Source organism: Idiotropiscis lumnitzeri, chromosome 12, assembly GCF_059441095.1.
Source record: "Idiotropiscis lumnitzeri isolate Australia: NSW breed Sydney's pygmy pipehorse chromosome 12, RoL_Ilum_1.0, whole genome shotgun sequence".
In the NCBI taxonomy this organism is placed as follows: domain Eukaryota; kingdom Metazoa; phylum Chordata; class Actinopteri; order Syngnathiformes; family Syngnathidae; genus Idiotropiscis; species Idiotropiscis lumnitzeri.
The window spans coordinates 18694820-18716447 of record NC_142402.1 but is presented as its reverse complement, the minus strand read 5'-3'; the positions used below and the strand labels follow the sequence as shown (position 1 = coordinate 18716447).

Genomic DNA, 21628 nt, shown 5'->3' with positions numbered 1-21628 from the left:
CGGTGCGGCTTTTCTGTGGATTTTTCTTTCACCAGTAGGGGCGCTGTAGCAACTAGAGATTCAGTATCGTGCTACAACTAAGCGTCCCTGTATTATGGCTGATTCGTTACATATGTTGTATACTGTAAACAAATTTACTGTTCATTAAATTGCAGTAGCTTTTTAATTGGATTTATTTTTTGCAATTCTGTTTAGGGGAACCATCGTTATATATAAGGGGGGAGGTGTCAATCGTTCAGTGGAGGAGCTAGACAGGTTGAGCGCTTCTTACCTGCTCTAGTTGTTTCTGCACTACGCCTTGTTGCTCCGTGACATGTTTGAGCTGCTCGGCATCCTCCTCGGGGAACTCTCTTCCTGCCTTCTTCGCCGTTCTCTGCTTGGCAGACAAAGCTTTCTTTGACTTCCTGTGCGCTCCAATCTTCTCCTCCAGAAACTTCTGCTGCATTTGAAGTAGTTGCTGAGTCTCCTGCAGCCACTCCTCATACTGTGCCCTCTGAGCATTGTCTGAAAAGAAGACGGGTATCTATTGTTAGCAAGCCTGGCGGAACAGGAGGGGGAACAAGACATTTGAGAGACTAACAAAGGTTTGAATAAAATATTACTGATGCAATTACTCTTTTGATTTTGAGAACTTACTGACAAATCCCGGTCCAAAATTAGGAGGGTTTGGTCGTGCTACTTGTGTCAATCTGCCATCCTGGTGGGAAAGTGTTGACATTTGTTAGGACAGTGCGTAGTTTGTGGAACAGGTAGTGTTTTTATTTATTTTTTTATGTATATAACATACTTAAAATTAATATTACCTGTCCTACAACTTGTGGAGGAAGTGGTGTGCTTTCAGGGAGAGGTGTTACCGGGCTAGATGGAAACCTGTGAGACATTAAGACAAAAAAAAAATATATTTTATTGTTTCTTGGAAATAAATAACCGGTAATGATCTCTAAACTTTGTCACATTCAAATGAGTTACCACTGGTTCAAGCCAACCAGCCAACAAAACAATAGTCAGGAGGTTTGAGTCAGTATTAAGTATTCAGTTATGCATGTGTAACCAAAAAAAAAAAAAAAAATGCCTGACCTGTTCATAACCGTTGGAGCCATTCCAATGTTGTTTTGAACCATGACTTTATTGATGCCTTTCAGTGCGACCATCTTTGCTTTCATGATTGGGTCAGTAATCGCGTCGAAATCTTGACAAAGACAAATGATTACAATTACAAATTGTTTATTCAACGTTTAATTACTTTTTGTACACTTATACAGGTGCATCTCAATAAATAGGAACATTGTGGTGTTTTTCATTAAATTCAGTTGTTCTATTCAAAGAGTGAAACTCAGATTCGCTGAATAGTTAATGAATATTTTTGTTTTTATAATTTCGAAATTTAGAGTATATCTTACAGCTAATGAGAACTCACATCAAGAAATAGAATATTTAAAATATGAATTAAAATAATGTAGTGTAGGTAGCAATTGACCAGCTAGTGTCAATAAATTGACTTTTCTGCCACCATCTAAATTATTGAGATGCACCTTTAACCCCAAAAAAATAAATAAATAAAAAATACCAATATTGGGGAAGAAAGAGTCACTGGAACGCTGTCGTATCATGGCCTGCATCTGTCTCTGCTGCTGCTGCTCTTGCTTCTCCTGATCTAAGAGGTCCTGCAAAAGGAGGGGCTGCTCCTCCAGCAGAAGTGGACGGTGTTGGCCATGCTGACCCAAGGCCTGGTTCAAAACCTGCTGATCATCTCCAAAGTCTGTAATCGAAGACTCTCCTGCAGCAGTGCTGCTGGGTAGCGTCTGATTCACGGGAGGAGCGGGGGTATGCTCACTCTCAGTGACTTGGTTCTGCTGGGGCAAGAGGTCACCGCCTTGAGTGACGGATTCAACCATTGCGTTTAACGACTGCTCTTCAGGCTGCTGCTTAATGAGTAAACCGGACAAGACTGGGGTGGAGTCCGAGAGGGCTTCTTGCTGGTTTGATGCCATGGTGTTCCCGGCGACTTCGGGGGATTTCTGACATTCATTGACCTCGGTTTTAATTTCCTTCCTATGTGCCAAAGGAGCAGAGTCCCGACTTTCAGGAGTGTCGAGTTTGACCTCAGTTGATGATTTTTCGCCTGTAGTGTCCGTGTTCTCCGGAGCAGTTGTTGAACTCGATGAGGCTGTGCTTTCACTGTTGTCCAGGTTTTTGTTAATCTCAGCAGTGTCGGCGCTATCGTCCATGGGGTCACTGAGATCCAGCTCCTCGTTGAACATGTCTTTTTTGATGTCGTCGAGATCAGGGTCTGTATAAGCAATAATGTCAAATTTCCCAGATGTCAGAAAGTCATCAAGGTGCAGGTCATTTGTCTCAAGGTCGAGATCTTTGCCATCTTCAGGATCCAAATTAAGATTTTCCAAGTCAGCATCCACCAAGTCTTTCACCTCGACATCTTCGAGATCCTTTACTGCGGATTCCTCTGCATCAAGTTTCTCCTCTCCCGTTTCACTGGCGGCGGCGTGCTCATTCGGGCCAGTAGGGGGAGCAGACAGGATGATGGATGCAGACATGCTTTGGGTCTCATTTGGAGCAGGTTGGCTCATGGATCTCATCAAAGGAGATTGTTTGAGTGTGTTGTTCGTTGACAATTGGGATTGCTGATGAAGATTGTCCATACTGACGGAAAGTGGAGGATTTCCTGCCTGGCTGGCCATTGGATCCAACATTCTGGGTCCCTGAATTAATGCAAACCTGTTGTCTGGAGTCCCCAGAAAGCCTTGAGGCCTTTGCATTTGGATGTTGGGATCCATGTTGCATCCTTGCATAGCAACTGGTGGGAATGCCATTCGTGGTCTGTTTTCTCCTGCTCTGTGTCGCAGTTCAATGAAGGGCTGGCCCATTATGTTATGCTGCTGTACTGGCATACCGTGTGGTGGAAAGTGTTGGGGCAGAGCCATCGGATTACCGCCAACTCCCTTTGCCATTTCTGCAGACATGGATCGCCTCATCTGAGGAGGAACATCTTGCATTGGATGCTGCCCACGGGGAAACAGTTCTTGGGCTGAATGAGGTCCGAGAGCACCAGGTGGGAAGGAAAACCTACAACAGGAAAAGAATGTGTGAGTACAAAGGGAAGCGTAGCGGAAGCTATCCATTAATTGCAAGATCAAATGACATAAAGGCTAAACATCAAAGAAGCACCTCGGTCCCTGGTGTCTCAAATTCGGCATTTGCCCTTCATGTCCTGCTGGAAAAGGTCCAGAAAACCTTATCGGCCCTCGTATGGGTCCATGTCCAGGATAAGGTGGAGGAGGTCGGTTGAACATATCGCCCTGCTGTCCAGGGTCTTCCTGAGGCCACGGTCGTGGTGGTCTAGGAGCCAAGTTGCCAGGAGGCTCTTGAGGGCACCTTTCCTGTCGAATGGCACTCCTTTGCTGCTGCTGCTTCAGGATGAGTTCCCGAATCCGTTGCCGCTGCAGAAGTGAAAACAGGATGTTCACTAAACAAAAAAACTCAAATTGAGGGAGCCAACCTCTACTGATACCATACGAGATAAAGCAAACTTCTTCACAATGGAATGAGAAAATCATAATGGCAGTAAAATATAATAACATTTGTTTACCTGTCTGAGTCTTTCTTCATTTTCAGCCATAGCAACTTGAGCATCAGAGGACACGGCAGGCATTTGGGGGTTGTTAGGCAGCTGGCTCGGGTCTTGTGGGACAACTGCATTGTTACCCAGACTTGATTGATCTTTGACTTCCATCTTCTCAGACTGTGGACGAGGGGTCATAGGGGCTTGTTCAAACGGGTCATGACCTGGCGTCTGACTGTGTCTTCTGGAGGGTGACCGGGTGAATCCATCCTCTGGTCCACAAGGATGTTTAGGTGTTTGTGCGCCTGGATGCGGGAAATGTTCCTGAAGTCTACCTTGAGGGGCAGAGAATGGGTCCTGCGATCCCAAGGATCCTGGCCTTAATCCTTGTCTATTGACTCCTTCAGGCCCAGTATGAAGGGTCCCAGGTGACTGGGCATAGGGGTCGTTTATCATTGCTCGGGGGTTCCCGGGCTGGGAAAACATGTCATTACTCGCTGGTCTTGATGGCCCAGAAGTAAATGCCTCAACTGGCCCTCGGCTGGTGCCCGGTGACTTGGAAAACCTCTCCACAGCAACGGGACGAGGCGTACCTGGTGGCTGAGCGTAGGGGTCCACAGAGTGGGAAGGTGACATTCTCTGGGCAGGGTGTGACTGGTGAGGGAATTGGTTCATTCCACCGGGGTGAGGGGTGGCGGGAGCATGCGAGTAAGGATCCGAAGATGGGCTAGGGTTGTTTGACGGTTGATTATAGTTATCGTGTGGACGTGGGGTGCCAGGAGGTCTGGCATAAGGCTCAAAAAATGGGCGAGGTTGAGCATTCGGTTCGGCTCGAGGGTTACCTGCAGGTTGAGAAAATGGGTCATACGTGAAGTGGTCCGGCCTTGGAGTGGAAGGTGCGTGCGAATAAGGATTTCTTGACATTTGAGCGATTTGTCCTTGCTGAGCAAACGAGTGTGCTTGAGGTTGATGTTGACCCATACGAGGTGGACTGGCAAAGTTGTCATTTCCAGATGGTCTTGGGGTGTGCGGGGGCTGTGCATAGGGGTCAGCCTGTTGATTCTGAGAGAACCTGTCTGGAGGGTGTTGACCCGCGCGGTATAACGCTTCGTGAGTCTGCGGAGGTGGCATTGGCGTCTTGAACAGCGGTACAGAGCCAGACTCGTTACTTCCGGGGATTGGTGTCAGTAGAGGTCTTGAGTAAGGGTCAGACAATATCATCCTATTCTGAGCCATGCGTTGATAAGCCTCGTTTCTTATCATGGGCCTAGAGTATGGATCTCTGCCGGGCGAACCCATTGGAGGTCTTCCCTGAGCAGCGTGGCTCGTCCTGGGCGGTTCCATGGGTTTCAGAAAAGGGTCCATTTCCCCAGATGGCCTCGGAGTGTCAGGAGGTTTGGCATAAGGATCGTTGCTAATGGATGTTGGCGAACCAAATGTATCATGGGCAGGGGAAGGTCTCCCTCGGTCCTGTTGTTCCATCAAGGACGTAGGCGATTTACCAGATTCCATCGGCATTCTACGACAGGCATTTGGCCCAAGCGTTGGTGGTCTTGGAGTCCCTACCATCTTGCCATATGGATCCCATGGAGAGGACGGTCTGGACCCAGAAGAGCCCGGTGAAAAAACCTGCGGGGACTGAGGCTGGGAGGACGAGCCAGAAGGAGGAGGTGGAGGGGGTCGTAAAAATACATCATCCGAAGGACCCGAGGTTGGCGTCCCTGGCAACTGTGGCCTCGCAAAGCCGTCTTTAGCATTTAGCTGTTGCATTGGGGATGTGCTCCCATTGCTCGCTAGCGAGGCTGGGCTCTGGTTGCCACTGTTATTGCCATCTCCCTCAATCTGCAAGTTGGTCTGTTGCAGCTGCTGTTGCTGTTGGAGTTGCTCGTTCTTAACTTGCTCCAGTTTCTGAGTAGCTTCGATTTTGGCTTGCTGTTTGCTTTTCTGCCTCATTTGCTGTTGGGAAAGCAAAACAAAACGGTTGGCATTAGACAATATGTTGAAGGCAACAAATGCCATTTGCTAGTCTCATGCAAAAAAGTGAACTGGGCCTACTAACCACCAATGTCATCAGGGTTAATGCGGAGGGATAATGCAGTTGTTTTGGGAGCTTTTACTAAACCACCTCTTAGATGTCTTAAAATTAAGTGGACCTGCTGCTGCCCTGACTTAATTGCATACCCTCTTACCTGTCTAAACTTCCACTCTTGTTCATGCTCTGACTCTTTTGGTTTCAAAGGGTCTTTAAACAGCAGTTCTGTGTCTAGTGGTATGTTGGGATCAAACACCTCAGGGGGCTGTGGATGCTGTGGGTGGTGCCTCTTCACTGTCTCATTGGACATCTGGACTTTGTTGATGCGCAGGGCGGCTCGGTTATCTCTTGCCTTTTGCTGAAAAGCACATCGACATACAATAGTATAAGACAAAATGGCAAATAGGCAACTAGAAGAAATGTTCATGAAAACAACACCATCATAAATACTGCTGACAATTCTGTTTTTTACTTCAGCAAACATGTTTTTTTTTAGACAATTTTTTTTTGCTTTTTTTTTTAAACTAAAGTTTTGGTCATGTCAATCACTGGAACCTGAATTGTGACTTAAACATGGCAGACAATATTAAATCAGTTCGTCTCCAAACTGTACTGGCAAGAGCCACATTGTATTACAGAAGTGTGTTAATTTGCAACTATAAGTGACAAGTAATGCTTACACTTGGTTCATGGTGTGTTAACGGCTTGGGATATTTTACATGCAACAGTATGAGTATGATCTTACCACATATGGGGCCCTGTCTTGTGAACTAGCTTTCCGCCACAGTTTTGCAATTTGCTTTACTCTGGTGGACCAGTCTGTTGAGTAGAAAAAGACACAGTTCAAGAGTTAAATTGAATTTTGGAGACTGTGGGAAAAGAAATAAGCTATTGTGCCATGGACCAACCTGGGAATTCCTCTTTGAGGTTAGGGAAATTGATGTTGGTGTACAGCACAGGTGCTACGGTGGCAAGCTCCCCGAGTGTCTCCTCCTTCTCCCACTTGAGCGTACTCCTTTGGGCATTGGACATGGCTTCAGTTTCCCCCTCAGGTAGTGACCCAGGTGGGGTGGGGCCGGGCCCATGGGCAGGGGAAGGCCATGGACTGACTGCTTCTCGAGGCATTTGACAGAATTTTCTATCCCTGCAAAGGCGAATATAACCATTTAAATAAAGACAAAAAATATATACACACAAGCATCATGCAAAACATTACCTGGGATTGTCACTGAAAGGCATACGGTTGAGGGGGGAGAAATTTTCCGGGATTAAAGGCCCCGCTCCTGAATTGGAAGGGAAACGGTGTCCTGGACCCATCATGCCATTGATCATTGGCATCCTTGGAAACATTGGATTGCCTGCAATCAAAGAAAATGATGCATGGACTTGTTTGGACGATGAAAACAGTCATGAATGGAGCAAATAACGCACCGGTGTTGGGATGAGGGAGACAAGTGCCAGGTGTGGTGGGGAGGGGCCCGGGACCCTGAGGATGAGGCATCTGTGGCGGCGGTGGTTGGTTTGTGCTGGGGCTGAGGACCGCGGTAAAGAGATCTTCGACATCCTTGCCCTCTAGCTCTGTAACATTGTAAAACTCTGTAAACATACTATTCAGTGTTAAAGAGAAACAATTAACCAAAACTGGATCGACAGTGACGGACAGCAGATAAAAATCGGGTAAAATTACAAACCTGGGATTTTGTAGAGTCTGCTGAGGATTGATTCTGAAAAAAAGCAAAGTAACAAATTTGAATACCTTTAAGCTATGAGCATGAAAAGCTTATTTTTTCGCCTCCTTACGGCAAATGGTCTCTCATACTCACCATCAGTGACCATCTTGTCTAACTCAGGACTAAGAATACCATCCAGTGGTTCTTCTGGAAGGCTTCGAGGTGTCCTGCGACCAGGCTGAGAGTGGGGCGCCGCTGGTGAACTGTCCGCGAGGGGCCCCACGTCCAGACCAGCTGTGGAAATAAGCAGACATACACAATAAGCTTTACACTATTGGTGGCAAACATACGGTCTGCGAGCCGGAAGCGGCCCCCTTGGTGGTCCAATCCAGCCACACATTTGGTTTGTTAATTTTCTTGGAAAAGCAACACGGAGTTAGATGAAGCCCAAAGCATTCCGTGACATTACATACACACTTTCCCTTCTGATTCTTTCCAACCAAACGTCCAATGCTGCATTTTGACAGCAACTGTTAAATAAACATTTTTATTTATCGTTTTTGTGCAAATGTAGGCTAAGTAAAGCGGCAAGACAACTTTTGAGGGATATTTTGTGGAAGCACCTCATCTAGCAAGAAATTATAAATGTCTTATAATTGCGCGGGGGAATCCCAAATGAAGCATCTTAGACTAAAGTAAAGAAAAACGTCTATTTTCCCCCCCAAGTTATATTGTACATTTGTTGGCCTATTTATGTATTACAATGCATCTAGGCTTGGAAGGGTGCACTCGAGCCCACAAGAGGTTAAACAAACAAACACACACTTGGCGAAATACTACACACTATGCATTAAGCAATCAAACAGGTTAAAGAAAGCAATGTATGAAGCACCTTACATGCAACGTCAGATAAGTGTAAGAAAGCAAGATTGCATTGAGCGAGGGGGATTAGTAGACCAGTGAACCCTTACCAAAAGGAGAAGGTGAGCCATCAACCTGGAAGGAGCAAAAATCAAGACCTAAAAAGAACCCAAAACCAGATAACATGAGTGGAAAAACAACTGAAAGAACAAAATATGATTTGGACAATGCAGACAAGGATAAAACTAAAGATGAACAAAATATCTTGTTTTTAACAATGGTGGGGAGAAAAAAAAAGAAGCTTTTGCTGCCTGGGGTTTCTTCAAATCGGTAGAAAATAGACCAAAGAGCGGATTAGAGATTCTTGACACTTCAACCGCCTATAGAATTAAGGACGCACCAGAATCACCGCTTGGCTTTCCGAGCATTCCCAAGATGTCTGCATCAGTATTCAAAACATCAGATAGATCAACTAATGGCTCCTCGGACGTCTCTGTGAATGGGGGGGAAAGGAAGAAAAAAAAAGAAAAAACAAAAAACAACAACAAATGTCACAAATTATAACTGATGATGATGGTGAACAGAAAGACTTGTACCTTGAGGACAAAAATAAATAAATAAATAATGTAACAACCTTGACAAAAGACAGTAACCGTGAGCAACCAGATATCTGTTAACATTGGAGGCTTTTTTTGCTTGAAGAATAATTCATAAATTCTAATGTTACGTAGATATCTTGAAGCCAACGGAGGGCTAATGCATTCCAGGTTTGCAATTAAGGATGTCCAAACGGTCTAAAAAAAAAACTATAAATGTGATTTGAAGAGTGATTTGAAGCCATGTGAATGACCGAAAAACTTATAATGGATGTTGAATGAATGAAAATACAGTATAGCCAGGTATCAGGCTTTTGCACGTTTATGACTTTGCTCAAGGAATTAAAAATAATTTTCAAATCGACTGCACTGAAACATTGAGTTGAAATTTAGTACGTACGCTCTCCAAGTGGTCTGGCAGATAGTGACGCAGTAGCAGGGGCGCTGAGCAGAGGGTCTGCCGAAGAATTCAGGAAGCCGGCGGTAAGGCGTTTCCTCTCGGGCTGGCTTTGCCCTTCTTCGATTAGACCAGACTCCACCCCTGGCTGCCTGCTCTGTTTGCTTTTGTCCAGGAGGTCCTTTCCAAAGAACGCCTCCTGCGGACGGCAAAGCACCCTTCAAGAACAGTTCCCCACCACATCTCTTGACGTAATTATGGCAAAGACACCTTTCCCGTAGGGATCATTCAAAGATGCACTCAAGGATGATGAAAACGCCAGCTGTAAAGCCAACGGTAATAATGCAGCGAAACCCGCTTTGGTCAGCGCCTATCGAACCTAAAACCACTTATTCCCACACGTCATCGGCAATCTTAGAAGACGTAACAGTGGCAGTCCCTAGCTGCACAAGGACATTAAAAGCCCAATGTGTTACAGTTTTCAATAATGAATGAAATGTGCTTTGCAGAGTTGGGACCTTTAGCTTTGACAGCGCACCAGCCGCTTCTGTTGTAGTGGGATAAAGAGCAGCGTTGACAGCTTGCCTGTGGCTCAATGCGCATCACATATCTGTGTTTCGGCCGACACAAGGTGACAGTGAGATATTATCTTGGGACATGGAAGGTTGAAGTCACATCCATTTAAGAGGTTTTTTTTTTTTTGTTTTGGGTGACTTCACAACCCAGACGGAGGCCATTTAAAGAGCATGATATGCGAGTTCCTTCTGAAAAGAAATCTTGCAGCGGGACTATGTGCTCAAAATTTCAGTAAGTGGTTTCCACGCAATGCACTTTGAATTACCCAGCTTCCCCAGGGTGAGATACAAATGCAACTCAAGATACATTCTGGGCAAATGAATTTTGTTACAAGAATGAGTTTACCAACCAAATTAAGAAATAAGCAAAATTTGTCACAATAGGATATGATCATAGATGAATGTGACTGCTTCGCGACACGTCCATTTTATCCAAGGTGACAGACCTGTAGGTAGGTGGGAAAAGCTTCCTCCAGTTTGGTTTTCTTCTTTCGGTAGCGTTTTTTAATTTTTTCCGCCACCTCTGCTCCAGGAGGCGTCTCATCCACAGGCGTGTCAGGCAGCGCTTCTGTCCACCCACCAACTAAAATGAGAAGAATACTTTGACATTTTTGTTTTTGGGGTCTATAGTTAAATGAAAAGATGTGTGGAAAAAAAATACAAATACAAGGGCTCCACCGTTTACACCGTAGTGAACATTACAAACCACAAGTATGCAGAACAAAAGGCGGGCTCGGTTACCACAATTATGACTTTACATCCGTTAGTGATAGACTGAGGCGTATTACAGTATGTACAAATTCAGGTCATGCAGCCGCCAGCGCAACACATCTCCGCGGTAAACCGAGGAACCCTCATATACCATTCACGTGACTGCATATGGTAAAGGAAAGCAGAACAAACCTTCATCTTTTCCAACGTGGCATTCCGACACTGACACCGAACCAGACGAATCCTTTCTACAAAGGGGCCGTTTAGCCTTGCCTGGACCTTGGCCTGGTCGGCTTCTCTGGCGCACCATAAACCCACCGATGCCTTGAGGAGATTCATATAAACAAGAGATGATCTTTCATCACAATCAGAATTGGATTTTTATAGGTGCTGGTTTTTGTGTGTATTGCTCAAGTCTCAGAGTTGGGTGTAAAGGCTAAGCAACACTCGACAGAAGCCCGCGTCTTAGAGGAAGCACAGTACTTGCTAAGGCCACAGTGTCAGGCTTGTACCGTTACATTTCACGCCTCAGAGGAGCTGTCTCCTTCAATCAGGTGTCCTACCCGGCCGGTACGGTTTCCTCTTCCTCTTCTTGCTGCCGTCGACCCCCTTGGAGTCGTCTTCCACCGGCTCACGCTCCGGGCTGGAGTCAGACTTGCCCTCGCAATCCAGGAGCTCTGTCTCCACTAAATGAAGAGAACGCTGATGATGAGTGACAGCCCGTCGGTAGAGAACACCATTGGCTCCCTCAACACAGCACCGGGGTCAATTTGATGTGAACCCCCACTCCGAGGAAGGACATTAGCCTGATTGAAATCAAGTTCATTTCATTTGCTCATTACTTGAGCTGTGGCGGTTTCCTGTTTTAATGTCGCTGGTCCTTTTCCTCAGCCATCACGGGTGTTATGTGAAGATATGTAAATGGATAAGCATAGTTTGAGTAGCAATCAGTGGTTCAAATTTAGTAAAATAGTATCACCCATACGTAGTATAAAATATATATTTAAAATATATGAAATACATAGATATGATTTGCATCCACATCCCGCCCTATGACCAACGGAAATAAATTAAGCTTTCTCCAAGATTCAATTTTATTGAGTGGCATCAGTTTATAACAATATTGTTTGCGTGAGACGGTTACCTCTAGCATCTTCCATGTCCTCATCCCGGGAGTGTTCTGAGAGGGGGTCTGAGGGGGCCTGAAGGACCGCCACACTGTTCTGGTTGATTATCTTCAGTTTGAGTTTGGGCTTGGGCTTCCTGCGCCGTGACGCGGTGGCGGACAGGCTCTGGAGCTGACAAAGCCCCGACTCAGTCAAACAAACACCATCCTGGGTGTAAGTCCTTGATAGATCTGAGAAGATACAATAATTGCATGAATAGGTCAGGCAGATGACACTTGATTGTGTTTAGCTAGTCAAGCATGTATTTTTTTTTTCCAATCTACATTAAACTAACTGTGTGGAGTTAACATACCCATTTCTCTTGCTTTGGTGACAATCTGTGTCATGACTGCAGGCTCGATGGTGTCTCTGGGTTTGGTCAACACTGCAGGATACACACAAGAAAACAAGAACAAATCCAATCAAAACCAGTTAAAAAATATGTATATTGTGATTTTTTTTTTTTCATGCTCAATGGCCACATTTTACAATGGACATATGGGTCTTGTTTGCGCAAAATATTTTTACCTAAAATTTACTTAAAAATAACACGCATTTTAATTTTTTTATTTGATTATAATTAGCAAGTTTAATATATACCCTATTTAAATGTATATAAATTTGTTTTTTTAGACATTTTCATTATATACACTGCTTGGTGAAATTGTTGAACATGAGTAAAAAGGATTTTTCTTTTGTCTTTAGGGGTCTCGCTTTTACTCGCATACTCTTGAGTTCAGCTCCATTAAAGCAGAAGCCACTCTAGTTCAAGGCACAGGCCACTGGTCATCAAGGTAACAAATGCCAGACACTCTGCCCCAAAAAGTACACGTGATGGGGTACACAGTCACCTACTTACATGAGACGGGATGTGAGGTAATTTGATGAAAGCATATCACAGACAGAATTCGTAGAAATTGAGAAAAAAAAGTCTCTTTTAAAGAAAATAATGGCAACGTCCTACCTTTAGTAGTCTTGAAATTTCGGCACATTGTGCAATCAAAGCAGTTCTCTGCTGCCTTCTCAACATCTTCCTCTGAATGGAGACCCTGACAAGAAGCATGAAACCACCTGTGGACAAAGAAACGGGATCAGTCATCACATTCAAAGCTGTCCATTTTAACGTATTGAAAGAGGCTGCTCACCTGTCACATTGTCGACACTGGACAATGATGGTGCCTTCGTTGTAGATGACGAGGCAGACGGGGCATGTTGAAAGGCTTGCGCAGGGAGCACACTGAGTGTAATTATTCTGCCAGTCACACCTCAGACCCGGTGTGGTGGCGCCACACTGCGTACAGGACACACACCTGCAGGGGACGAGGAAAACATGAGGTCATTCTTCTCAGTAACTTCATAGAGGACAAATCGGCCGGAATAATTCCACTTCATCACTTGCCATTTGCACTTCCAGCTGTCTTTGGGCACATTCTGCAATGGGGGGTTGAGGCAGTATGTGTGATAGCTGATGTCACAGTCGTCACATAGTAACAAGCGGCCGGGGTCTGTGGCCTGGCCGCAGGCCTCACACACTGTGCACTCTAAACAACGCCAGCCTTTACTGAGCACCACCTTGGTGATCTGCAGATGAAAATAATTAAACATGTTGCAACTATTTATTAAAGGGAAAAAATACATTTAAAAAAATTGTCATTTGAAAATGGAAAAAATAAACGACACATGGATTAATCTTAAACATTATTGGGTGTCTGAAAAAGATCGTGAAAAATCATCCTAAGGAGTGGGGTGCGCTAAAAGAAATTGTGTGTATCTCATGTAACACAATGGTGGAAAAATATACAGTACTTGCAGCCTGATATAAAATGAGCATACCTTTATGCCGACACAAAATGGATGGTAGCACTGGCCGCACTGAGCACAAGCTAAAAGACGACCCTCTGCACCAAGGCCAAAACTCCCGCACACCACACACATGTCCTGCAGGAAAAATAGACTTTGTGAGTCGCACATTTCTTTGAAGCATTTTCACATTTCACCCGTTAAATACAGTATATTACTTTGCAATTAGTTCAAAATATTGAATACATTGATAAAAAAAAAAAAAACGCATTTCTACGCTCCCGTGTAAATATTGCAGCAGCTTTAATAAAAACAAGCAAACACCTGCTTGAGTGTGAAACTGTCATTGCTGGAAAATATGACCACTGTGTTGTGCATGGCATTCTCCTCCTCCTCCTTTATTGGGTACGGTGTTTCTATTGCGGTGATCTATTGGGACAAAAAGCAAAAAGATTTTAACACTTTCAATTAGGTTGCGGGTGAAATGGTGTAAAAAAAAAAATAATTAAAAAATAGAAAGGAAAAACAAATATTCCAAATATAATTACCCGTACACCTTATTCAAACACATACCCCGGGTATGATGCTGGGACACACTCCACCCTTGCCCCTGGCCCTGCCACGTCCGGTTCGACCCGACAGACCAGCCCCTCTCGGCCTCCGTCTTCCCGGGAAGGCTGAGCCTCGACCCTGCGGAGGAAATGTAACAATTAGGAAATGTGTGTGATCGCAAGTGAGATGAGAATATGGACGCCGTCTGGGTGGGGGAATATCACGCTTGGTTATCCATCCATCCATCGTCTACTACTTATCCTGGTCAGGGTCACTACAGGGGCTGAGAGTTGAGGTGAAGTATCGACAAAGCCGAGGACTGCTTGGCCGTCAATTGGCGGCAAATTGTGAAGCTTGCAATAAGCGAGAATTGACTCCATGACGCCAGCTGTCCAATATAGTTAAAATCAAGCATGGGGACCTTTTTTAATCTTTGAAGGGCCATGTTAAATTTATCAGAGAATATTATGCGAGGATCAAAGAATAATCATTGATTTCTGGCTTCAATTTGTTTATTTTTTTGCCTGCACATTTGAATTTTTTCTTGTCCATGTGTTGGTTCTGTCACATCTTAAAAATCTGTTAAGATATAAATCAATGTGCAAACTGTGACTGTAACCTTCCAATGTAAATCTGATAAAGCCTTGACTTCGACACTTGGCTCTAATCCACACTTGCGGTCTCGGCCAAAAGAATAACTACCAGACATCAAACCTCCAAAGACTACGCACATCGAACCAAAAGGACAAAAAAAAAAAAAAAGCGACATGAATCAAATAATTAACAAGACAGGTGTTTGGCTGACATGATGAGACGGAACAATGATTGATCACGAAGCTTATTGGCAAAATCTCTCTGTAAAACCGGGATAAAAATGTCGTATTACCTTACACCAAAGCATAGATCTCGGAACAACTGAAGAGAATCTTTTGTCAATATCCGTCACTAACTTCCACTTTGAAAAACGACTTCCTCACGCCTCTCAGTAAGGTCTTTGGTGTCAGTGTAGGCAACCATAGAGATCATCGTGACATTCAGGAACACTCGGGAACCATCGGTCGCCACGGTAACTAGGGGACCATCTAGTAAAGTATTTACCACTCGGATGCTCCAGCTGGGGCTGCCAGAGTACTGCCTGGTCTTTGGGACATCCCACCCCTCTGGCTGGTCTGGAGACCAGGACAAGGGGGAGCTCACACTGCTATGGGGGCTCCATGCACCCTAAGGCGGGGGAGGGGAGGTGAGAGAGTGAGAGAGAGGGTAGGAGGAGGGCGACAAAATGCAGCAACGTAAAAACAAAGCCAGCAAAGAAATAAAAAGTACAAAGAATGAATGTTAGAATGGGATGTGGTGAGTTTTCAATGGAGCCATATGGGAATATCCGATACAGTGGAACACCCCAAAAAGAGGTACGATTACGACTTTAACTGACCTACCTGTTCCCTCGCCATTTTAGTGTCTGTCGGGCACCATCAAAGGGCGAGTGCTTTATTTTCATTTTCTGAAATTATAGTGCTTATGTTCTATTTACACTTTAATGAAAGTTGGCGATGTTACATTTTTTTTTTTTTTTTTTAAATGAATCATATACGGAATTTTGTTAAGTCGATGGTTTATTTTGGGGGCGTAGGCGGGTCTGATCGCCAGCCAATCACAGGGCACTTCTCCAGGCAAGCAACCATTCACACAAGGGATGGTTCGGTAGTTGCACAGGACAATACGCCCTTATGGATTACTTTTTTTTTTTTTTTCTCGGTTTCGCAATCCACTTTGTATTAACACCGTCTGTGTGCGCGCGCGCGCGTCTGTTTCACAATCATCCACGCATCGTTGCAACTATCTGGCTTCAAAAGCAGACCGACGAGGGAGTGAAAACGATTGACAAATATTTTACTGTCTGCAATAATTGCTTGTAACATGTGCAGTAATTAAAAAAAAAAAAAAAGCACACGCAATATGACAACGCCTCTCCTGTGAGCGCATCCTCAAAACTTGCCTGAGCGACACGAAAAGTTAACACCAGCAAAACAACTATTGGGGATTCTTGCAACTGTCTGTAGTTTGGACAGTTTGCACAAAAACACGGGGATAACATGTAAACCCCGTAGAGGAAGGCCAGAGCCGACATTTGAAGCTTGAATGGCAACACTGTGAGGCAGACGTGCTAACCACTAGCCAACTGTGCTGCCCACTTGGGGAACATTTGTGGAATTATTAATCGTTAGGACTCAACCAAAGTTTCCGAATGTTTTAGGAAGTGTTGAACTTTGGAGGTTCCACTGTATGCATCCACCTATGAAGAGGTTTGAGATGGCAAACAAACAGTTGACGTGCACAAATGTGAAAGGTTGATATTACTGTTGTGTTAAAGCGAACCCCCAAATCCAACCCTCCCTTCCCTTCATGCATGTAGGCAACGTTTTTAGTACAGATGTTAAACAACCTGCAAAGCCAATCAGTGTTAAATGCATTTCATGCAGCAGGGCATCATGGGAAGTAAGGAAGTCCTGAAATAATACAGGCGGGCATGTTCACATAAAAGGACAAAGTGCAGTAGATTGCCAGCAAAAAAACTTCCATCTGATGGAAGACCACCACCAGGTTTCGGTAATATATTTAAAAAAAAAATAGATTTTAAAATAAGCAGATAATATAGTTGCATGGGCATGCACACCTTAAAAATGGGGATGTGGCTTTGTTCACAATTAAAAAACAATATTTAAAATTGTGTAACCCGAGGGTTAGCATAAACCGGCCACCGTTTTAAGGCTCCCTAATCAACCTCAAAATAAGCTCAGCTGTCCTGGTAGGCTTTTCCTAACAATTTTAACAAGCCATGGTCCGCTGAGGGCTTCCACAACATCAGAGCATCTCATTGTTCAAAAGGTTATCAGCCAGGAGAAGTGTGCAAAATAATTTCCAAGGGATTAAATATATTGTAATGTAACGTGTAACACAACAAGAACTGAATGGCGCACCGAATCCAAAATTGATGAAAAGACGAGAACCGGCCGAGGAGGCTGCCAAGAGGCCAACAGCAACAATGGAGAGCAGGAATTTCTGGCAAGTACTGATATGTGACAACAATCTCCCTTTTTTTCCCCCTCCATGTCATATGGTACGGGGTGGCAATTAAAAAAACATTAAAAGCTCTCCCAAATGCACATGGGAACAGCAACTAAAAACCTGGCATTTCAATAGAAGTGTGTAGACTTTGAATCCACTGCATTTGAAAATGAGCTGATGGTGTCACAAGAAAAACGGGTGAATGATCATGAGCGTGCCGAGTGGTCATTTAGGTCTACAAACACGCCATGAGGTTGTGGTGAGGTGTTTGTTATGTTGTCATGAACAGATCGATGGCACTAGGAGGAGTCTTTGTGAATGTTGTGAACAGGATTCGGATCAGAAATAATCGCCTGACCGCTTAAACACAGATCCTTCTGATGCACTGATACGCTAACAAGTCATTAAACGCGACTGTACCATCCTCCAACTGTTGTTTTTTTTTTGTGTATTTCTAGTCAATCGGATCACACAAAACCTCAACAGAAAAGTCACAGTAAGACTAGGAACCATATCCTCCTTAAATAAAGAAGCGTCTCGGAGTAACCCACAAATAGATATGATGATACATTAGACCAGGACATAACGTGAGATTAAAACACTGCTATGACGCTGCGATTCCAACCTGTTTCACGCGCGGCCTCCCTGGAGAAAACTTCCTTTTGGTGATCGCAGGCTTCCCCATTCCGATCTTCGGGGTGAGTGGTATAAGGGTGGAGGTGGGTATTACAATGCCGTGGTCGCCAAACGTCTGTGGTGGCTCACTGGGAGTTATTCCTCGGGCCCCGGGCAAGGAATGGGCAGGAGCGGCAACCATCTCTGTCAACTGCTCTACAGTTGTCTTGAGTGCTTTCTCCTCCACGGACAGGCCGGGGAAAGAATGATGCGACATCTTCTCTGGTGTCGTGTCAAGTTCCTCGGACGTAGCAGAGGCCGGGCGGAAATTGCCCTCCGTCCTGTCCTTAAGGTCATTCGGAGTACTTTCCAATAAAGAAGCCATGGCTACATCCATAGACAAAGCTTGGGAGAGTGAGACTTCCATTGGTTGATTTGTGAGAGGTACTGATACAGTACTTAGTTCTTTGGTGGTTGAGATGATGGCCTTAAAATCCTTTGTGCTGGGGGTGAGCGTGCCCTGCTCGGGGACGGTCTCTGTATTTGCTGGCTTGGTTTGTAAAGCGTTTTCCGGTGTCGGTTGTGCCTCCGTTAGACGTTCCGGGCTCAGAGTTGCTGATGCCGCAGGAGAGTCTGCAGATATGACCTGGGTTCTTGCTGCTGGTTTTATTTCTGAAAGATGAAACATGCCGTGATTACGACAAAGGATCCGCATTAGTACATCAGCCGTAATAAGACGAGATGAAAAACTAACCAGGTTGGAATTCTGTGGGTCCGTACACCTCGTCCTTAACGTCTGCTCCGATGGAGACGTCTGGAAATGAAACGTAATAAGAAAAAGATCAGTTCCGTTTCCATGTCGTTCAATGTTGATGCGCGAACATGTGTAACGTTTCCGAAATTGTTTGTATTCCAAACTTACAGCGTTATACTACCACGGGTAATAAACAGGCAAAGAAAACCAAACGAAAATAAGGCAAAGTGTGAAGCGTTTCCAATGTCCCCCCCCGCCCCCCCGTCTAATTTTTCTCCAAATGTTTGTCTTTGATTAAGTGGTTCCATATCAAAGATATCAACACCAGCCTGGCATGAATAGAGGCAGTCAAGCGCGGCTTTGAGGCAAACCCCATTGAACGAAATACACTGCCAGACAGCCACTGACAGTACACACAGTTTAGTCTTACCGGCCCATCCACAAGTTCCCATGTCACACTGATCCTGACACCCACACGCATGCACCTGCGATGCATCTCTGCCAAGGAAGGGAGTGTAACCATGACAACCAACATCCCAAGGCCTGTTGCTCTGGACTTGTGACTGTGCAGCTTGCAGGTGCTCATCCGGTGCCCATGCCAGAAAGTCATTTAGGAGATGGCCCTCCAAGTCTCTTTGGTGTTTGGCTATTGACCGAGCTGAACACACACCCTCATTCATATTAATGCCCCACTCCCCCACTTCCTACATCGCCTACAGTGAATGAGGTGATGTTTAGATAAATACACTGCTGTGATTAACGCAGCAAATCCTTTAAGTCAGGCGTACTTAAGCCTCCGGTAAAGATGCTGCATCACTTCATATACGGGGGTGTTTATCCGCTAATGGTCAATTAGAGGAAGGTCTGTATGAATGTAGACAAAGACATACTTGGTGAAAGTAATATATAATCACAGTTTTTGTCAAGTGAAACTGCACTTCAATTAAAATAATTCTTTTAATATCCATTATGATGAAGAAACCATAACTACGATGAAAACAAGTCTGACTCCCCTGACATAAACATTGAAAGAGTTGATTTGTCACAGGGATGTTTCGTATGGAGCAGAGTAAGCAAGGAGTGTGATCCGTCGTGAATGAGCCAGCAATGCTCCAGAGCAGGTTTGCAGACAGATATCGCAGCCATAATGCTACTCCAATTCTCCTCTCCAGTGTAGTCTAGACAGTGTGGGCAGAGCAGCGCCAACTAGATTCCCCTGCACACCAATCTATTTTCCTGATGCCACTCATTACTCTCAGACGACCACCTGCACGCCAAACTGGAGCAGTGCCGCACGCAAGTCGATGCCAAGGCGTCGCTGTTTCTCTTTGATACCTTGGAATTAAGCTTCCTACGTGAGAGGACATAAGGTTTACGCGGAGTGGGAGGGGTCTAAGTGTCAATCAAGTATACGGAAGCAAAATCATTGGCAGTACTTGGATGAAGGGAATCTTCAAACAAATTGCGGGAAGAGTCATGAACGACCATACAGGTCTGTCGGCTATTATACGTTAGTAAAAAAAAAAGGTCTTCGTGAGTCAGACTGACAAGCACCATATAGTACTGTATATCTAAAGGGAAAGGTATGACTAATATTCACTTAAATAAAGGAGTTCCTTTAATCTTCTGCTTGTTAGACGCCATCTGGTGACAGGAGAACACTCGGGAGTTTATTTAAGAAGAGGTAATGCTTCTTTTTGGTCTTGGCTGCTGGCTGAGAAGCTAACAATTTTAATCCTATTTTCGGCATTTAACCTGGAATTGGAAGGAGAATTGTTATAATTATCGTAATAATACCTTTGATTTACAGTATCTCATGGGCAAACTAGAAAGAGTGATTTCTGTCGTGAAGTCGAACAAATGTGATTTTGGAATCTTTCAGGACTTTGAAAGGTTAGGTTTCACATGGGATTATGTCAAATGTGGGAATGCTGGGAACTTCCGTAGATTCGGACGAATAACTACAATAAATAGAGATGGGCGGAACTGATACTCTGTTGGTAATATACCGAGTACTTTAAAGACAGCCGATACCAGACATCGATACCTAAAAAAATGACAACAAGAAAGTCCTCCTTTGCAGTAGTGGGCGCTATCAGCGAATAATCATCCTCATCAGAAAGAAAGCTCTTTGTTCATAATGTTGTCATTGTGTTCAAATATATATCGAAAGTACGAGAGGTATCAGTACTCCGCATCGGAGAGTCCTCAAACACAATAGTCGTATTGGTATCAAATAACGCTCACAAAATCATATGTGTAGGATGACAGACTAAAATCTCAGTAAATCTGCTCAACGCAAACGTTCTGGGAACAGAGACCCACCAGGCTCTTGGGCAGACGTAGCTGGCTTCTCCACCAGTACGGCATCCTCAACGGGCTCTGGATCCGAAGGCGACGGAGCAGCGAGTAATTCCGGTTTGGGGTCATTGTGCATTTCAGGAAGACGCCGCATGCCAGGCTCTAGGTCCATGTGCTTATGAGCCGGCTGTGAGCCAGTCTCCGAGTCTGTGTGCGTTGAGGCTGGCTGAGGGCAAATCTCGGAGCCAGTATCCATATCCTCTGCTTGAAGCACCCGCACGGTAGTTGGAGACCTGCAGTTGGAGCAGACAAAGTCCTCTCTGGGGTGGTTTTCGGTTTGGCCCGAGTTCTGACGCTCACAGTCAATGTGAAGCCATCTGAAAAGAGCACAAGCGGTAATATGAAACAAAGAGATGCACAATGAAGGACACACCATCATAACTGAAAGAGTGGTAGATCTAAGGTCGTAAAATTTTGACTTCAACCAAAAATTACATTTGATCACACCTTGAAACAGATTCTAACTCATTTATAACTCATTTATTTTTCCAGTTTAACTTGCATCAAGTCACACAGAAATAATAAAAAAAATTCCTCTTCAGCTATATTATTGAGTCGATAAATGGGCAGAAAATTATTGGCAGTGTTCATCACGAGTGACTCCATTTTGTGATCGCCTTCCACCAGGCTCCACTCGTCATTGAACACAACATGAAAATAATTCCGCTCAAGTTGTCCACTTCTTAGCAGGAGATTTTGGATTTGAGTTGCGTGTAGGGCAACATTTCTATCAGTCTGCTGCATGTTTCCATTTCAAATGTTGAACCTTTGAACATACTTTGCAGAGGATTGTTTTTTTTTTTTTTTTTTACTTGCTGTCTGATGCTGCAAACACAAAATCCAATCCAAGTGACTGACGAAAACTGTGACTCTTTTGCAAACCAGCATCACT

At 44.5% G+C, this 21628-nt stretch overlaps 1 protein-coding gene across 7 annotated transcripts in view; it reads right to left on the bottom strand.

Moving 5' to 3' along the window:
* The window catches only part of kmt2cb (lysine (K)-specific methyltransferase 2Cb), a 48818-nt gene that overhangs the window by 11124 nt on the left and 16066 nt on the right, over window positions 1-21628 (bottom strand). For 3 of the 7 annotated variants that reach the window (XM_088310615.1, XM_088310616.1, XM_088310622.1), the window contains 32 exons: window positions 20701-21053; window positions 18376-18435; window positions 17632-18293; window positions 15039-15161; window positions 13962-14078; window positions 13713-13817; window positions 13422-13526; window positions 12988-13169; window positions 12734-12898; window positions 12553-12659; window positions 11902-11973; window positions 11567-11779; window positions 10986-11108; window positions 10615-10746; window positions 10158-10294; window positions 9140-9335; window positions 8544-8636; window positions 8254-8301; window positions 7436-7576; window positions 7304-7336; window positions 7044-7190; window positions 6829-6970; window positions 6521-6756; window positions 6358-6431; window positions 5770-5970; window positions 3608-5536; window positions 3187-3458; window positions 1568-3084; window positions 1078-1189; window positions 804-870; window positions 637-697; window positions 272-504 (listed from right to left, as the gene is read on the bottom strand). In XM_088310615.1, the coding sequence (XP_088166741.1) occupies window positions 272-504; window positions 637-697; window positions 804-870; window positions 1078-1189; window positions 1568-3084; window positions 3187-3458; window positions 3608-5536; window positions 5770-5970; window positions 6358-6431; window positions 6521-6756; window positions 6829-6970; window positions 7044-7190; window positions 7304-7336; window positions 7436-7576; window positions 8254-8301; window positions 8544-8636; window positions 9140-9335; window positions 10158-10294; window positions 10615-10746; window positions 10986-11108; window positions 11567-11779; window positions 11902-11973; window positions 12553-12659; window positions 12734-12898; window positions 12988-13169; window positions 13422-13526; window positions 13713-13817; window positions 13962-14078; window positions 15039-15161; window positions 17632-18293; window positions 18376-18435; window positions 20701-21053 (8158 nt within the window). The remainder of the gene's footprint in view (window positions 1-271; window positions 505-636; window positions 698-803; window positions 871-1077; window positions 1190-1567; window positions 3085-3186; window positions 3459-3607; window positions 5537-5769; window positions 5971-6357; window positions 6432-6520; window positions 6757-6828; window positions 6971-7043; window positions 7191-7303; window positions 7337-7435; window positions 7577-8253; window positions 8302-8543; window positions 8637-9139; window positions 9336-10157; window positions 10295-10614; window positions 10747-10985; window positions 11109-11566; window positions 11780-11901; window positions 11974-12552; window positions 12660-12733; window positions 12899-12987; window positions 13170-13421; window positions 13527-13712; window positions 13818-13961; window positions 14079-15038; window positions 15162-17631; window positions 18294-18375; window positions 18436-20700; window positions 21054-21628) is intronic. The other 4 variants (XM_088310618.1, XM_088310617.1, XM_088310620.1 and 1 more) reach the window with 4 other exon arrangements.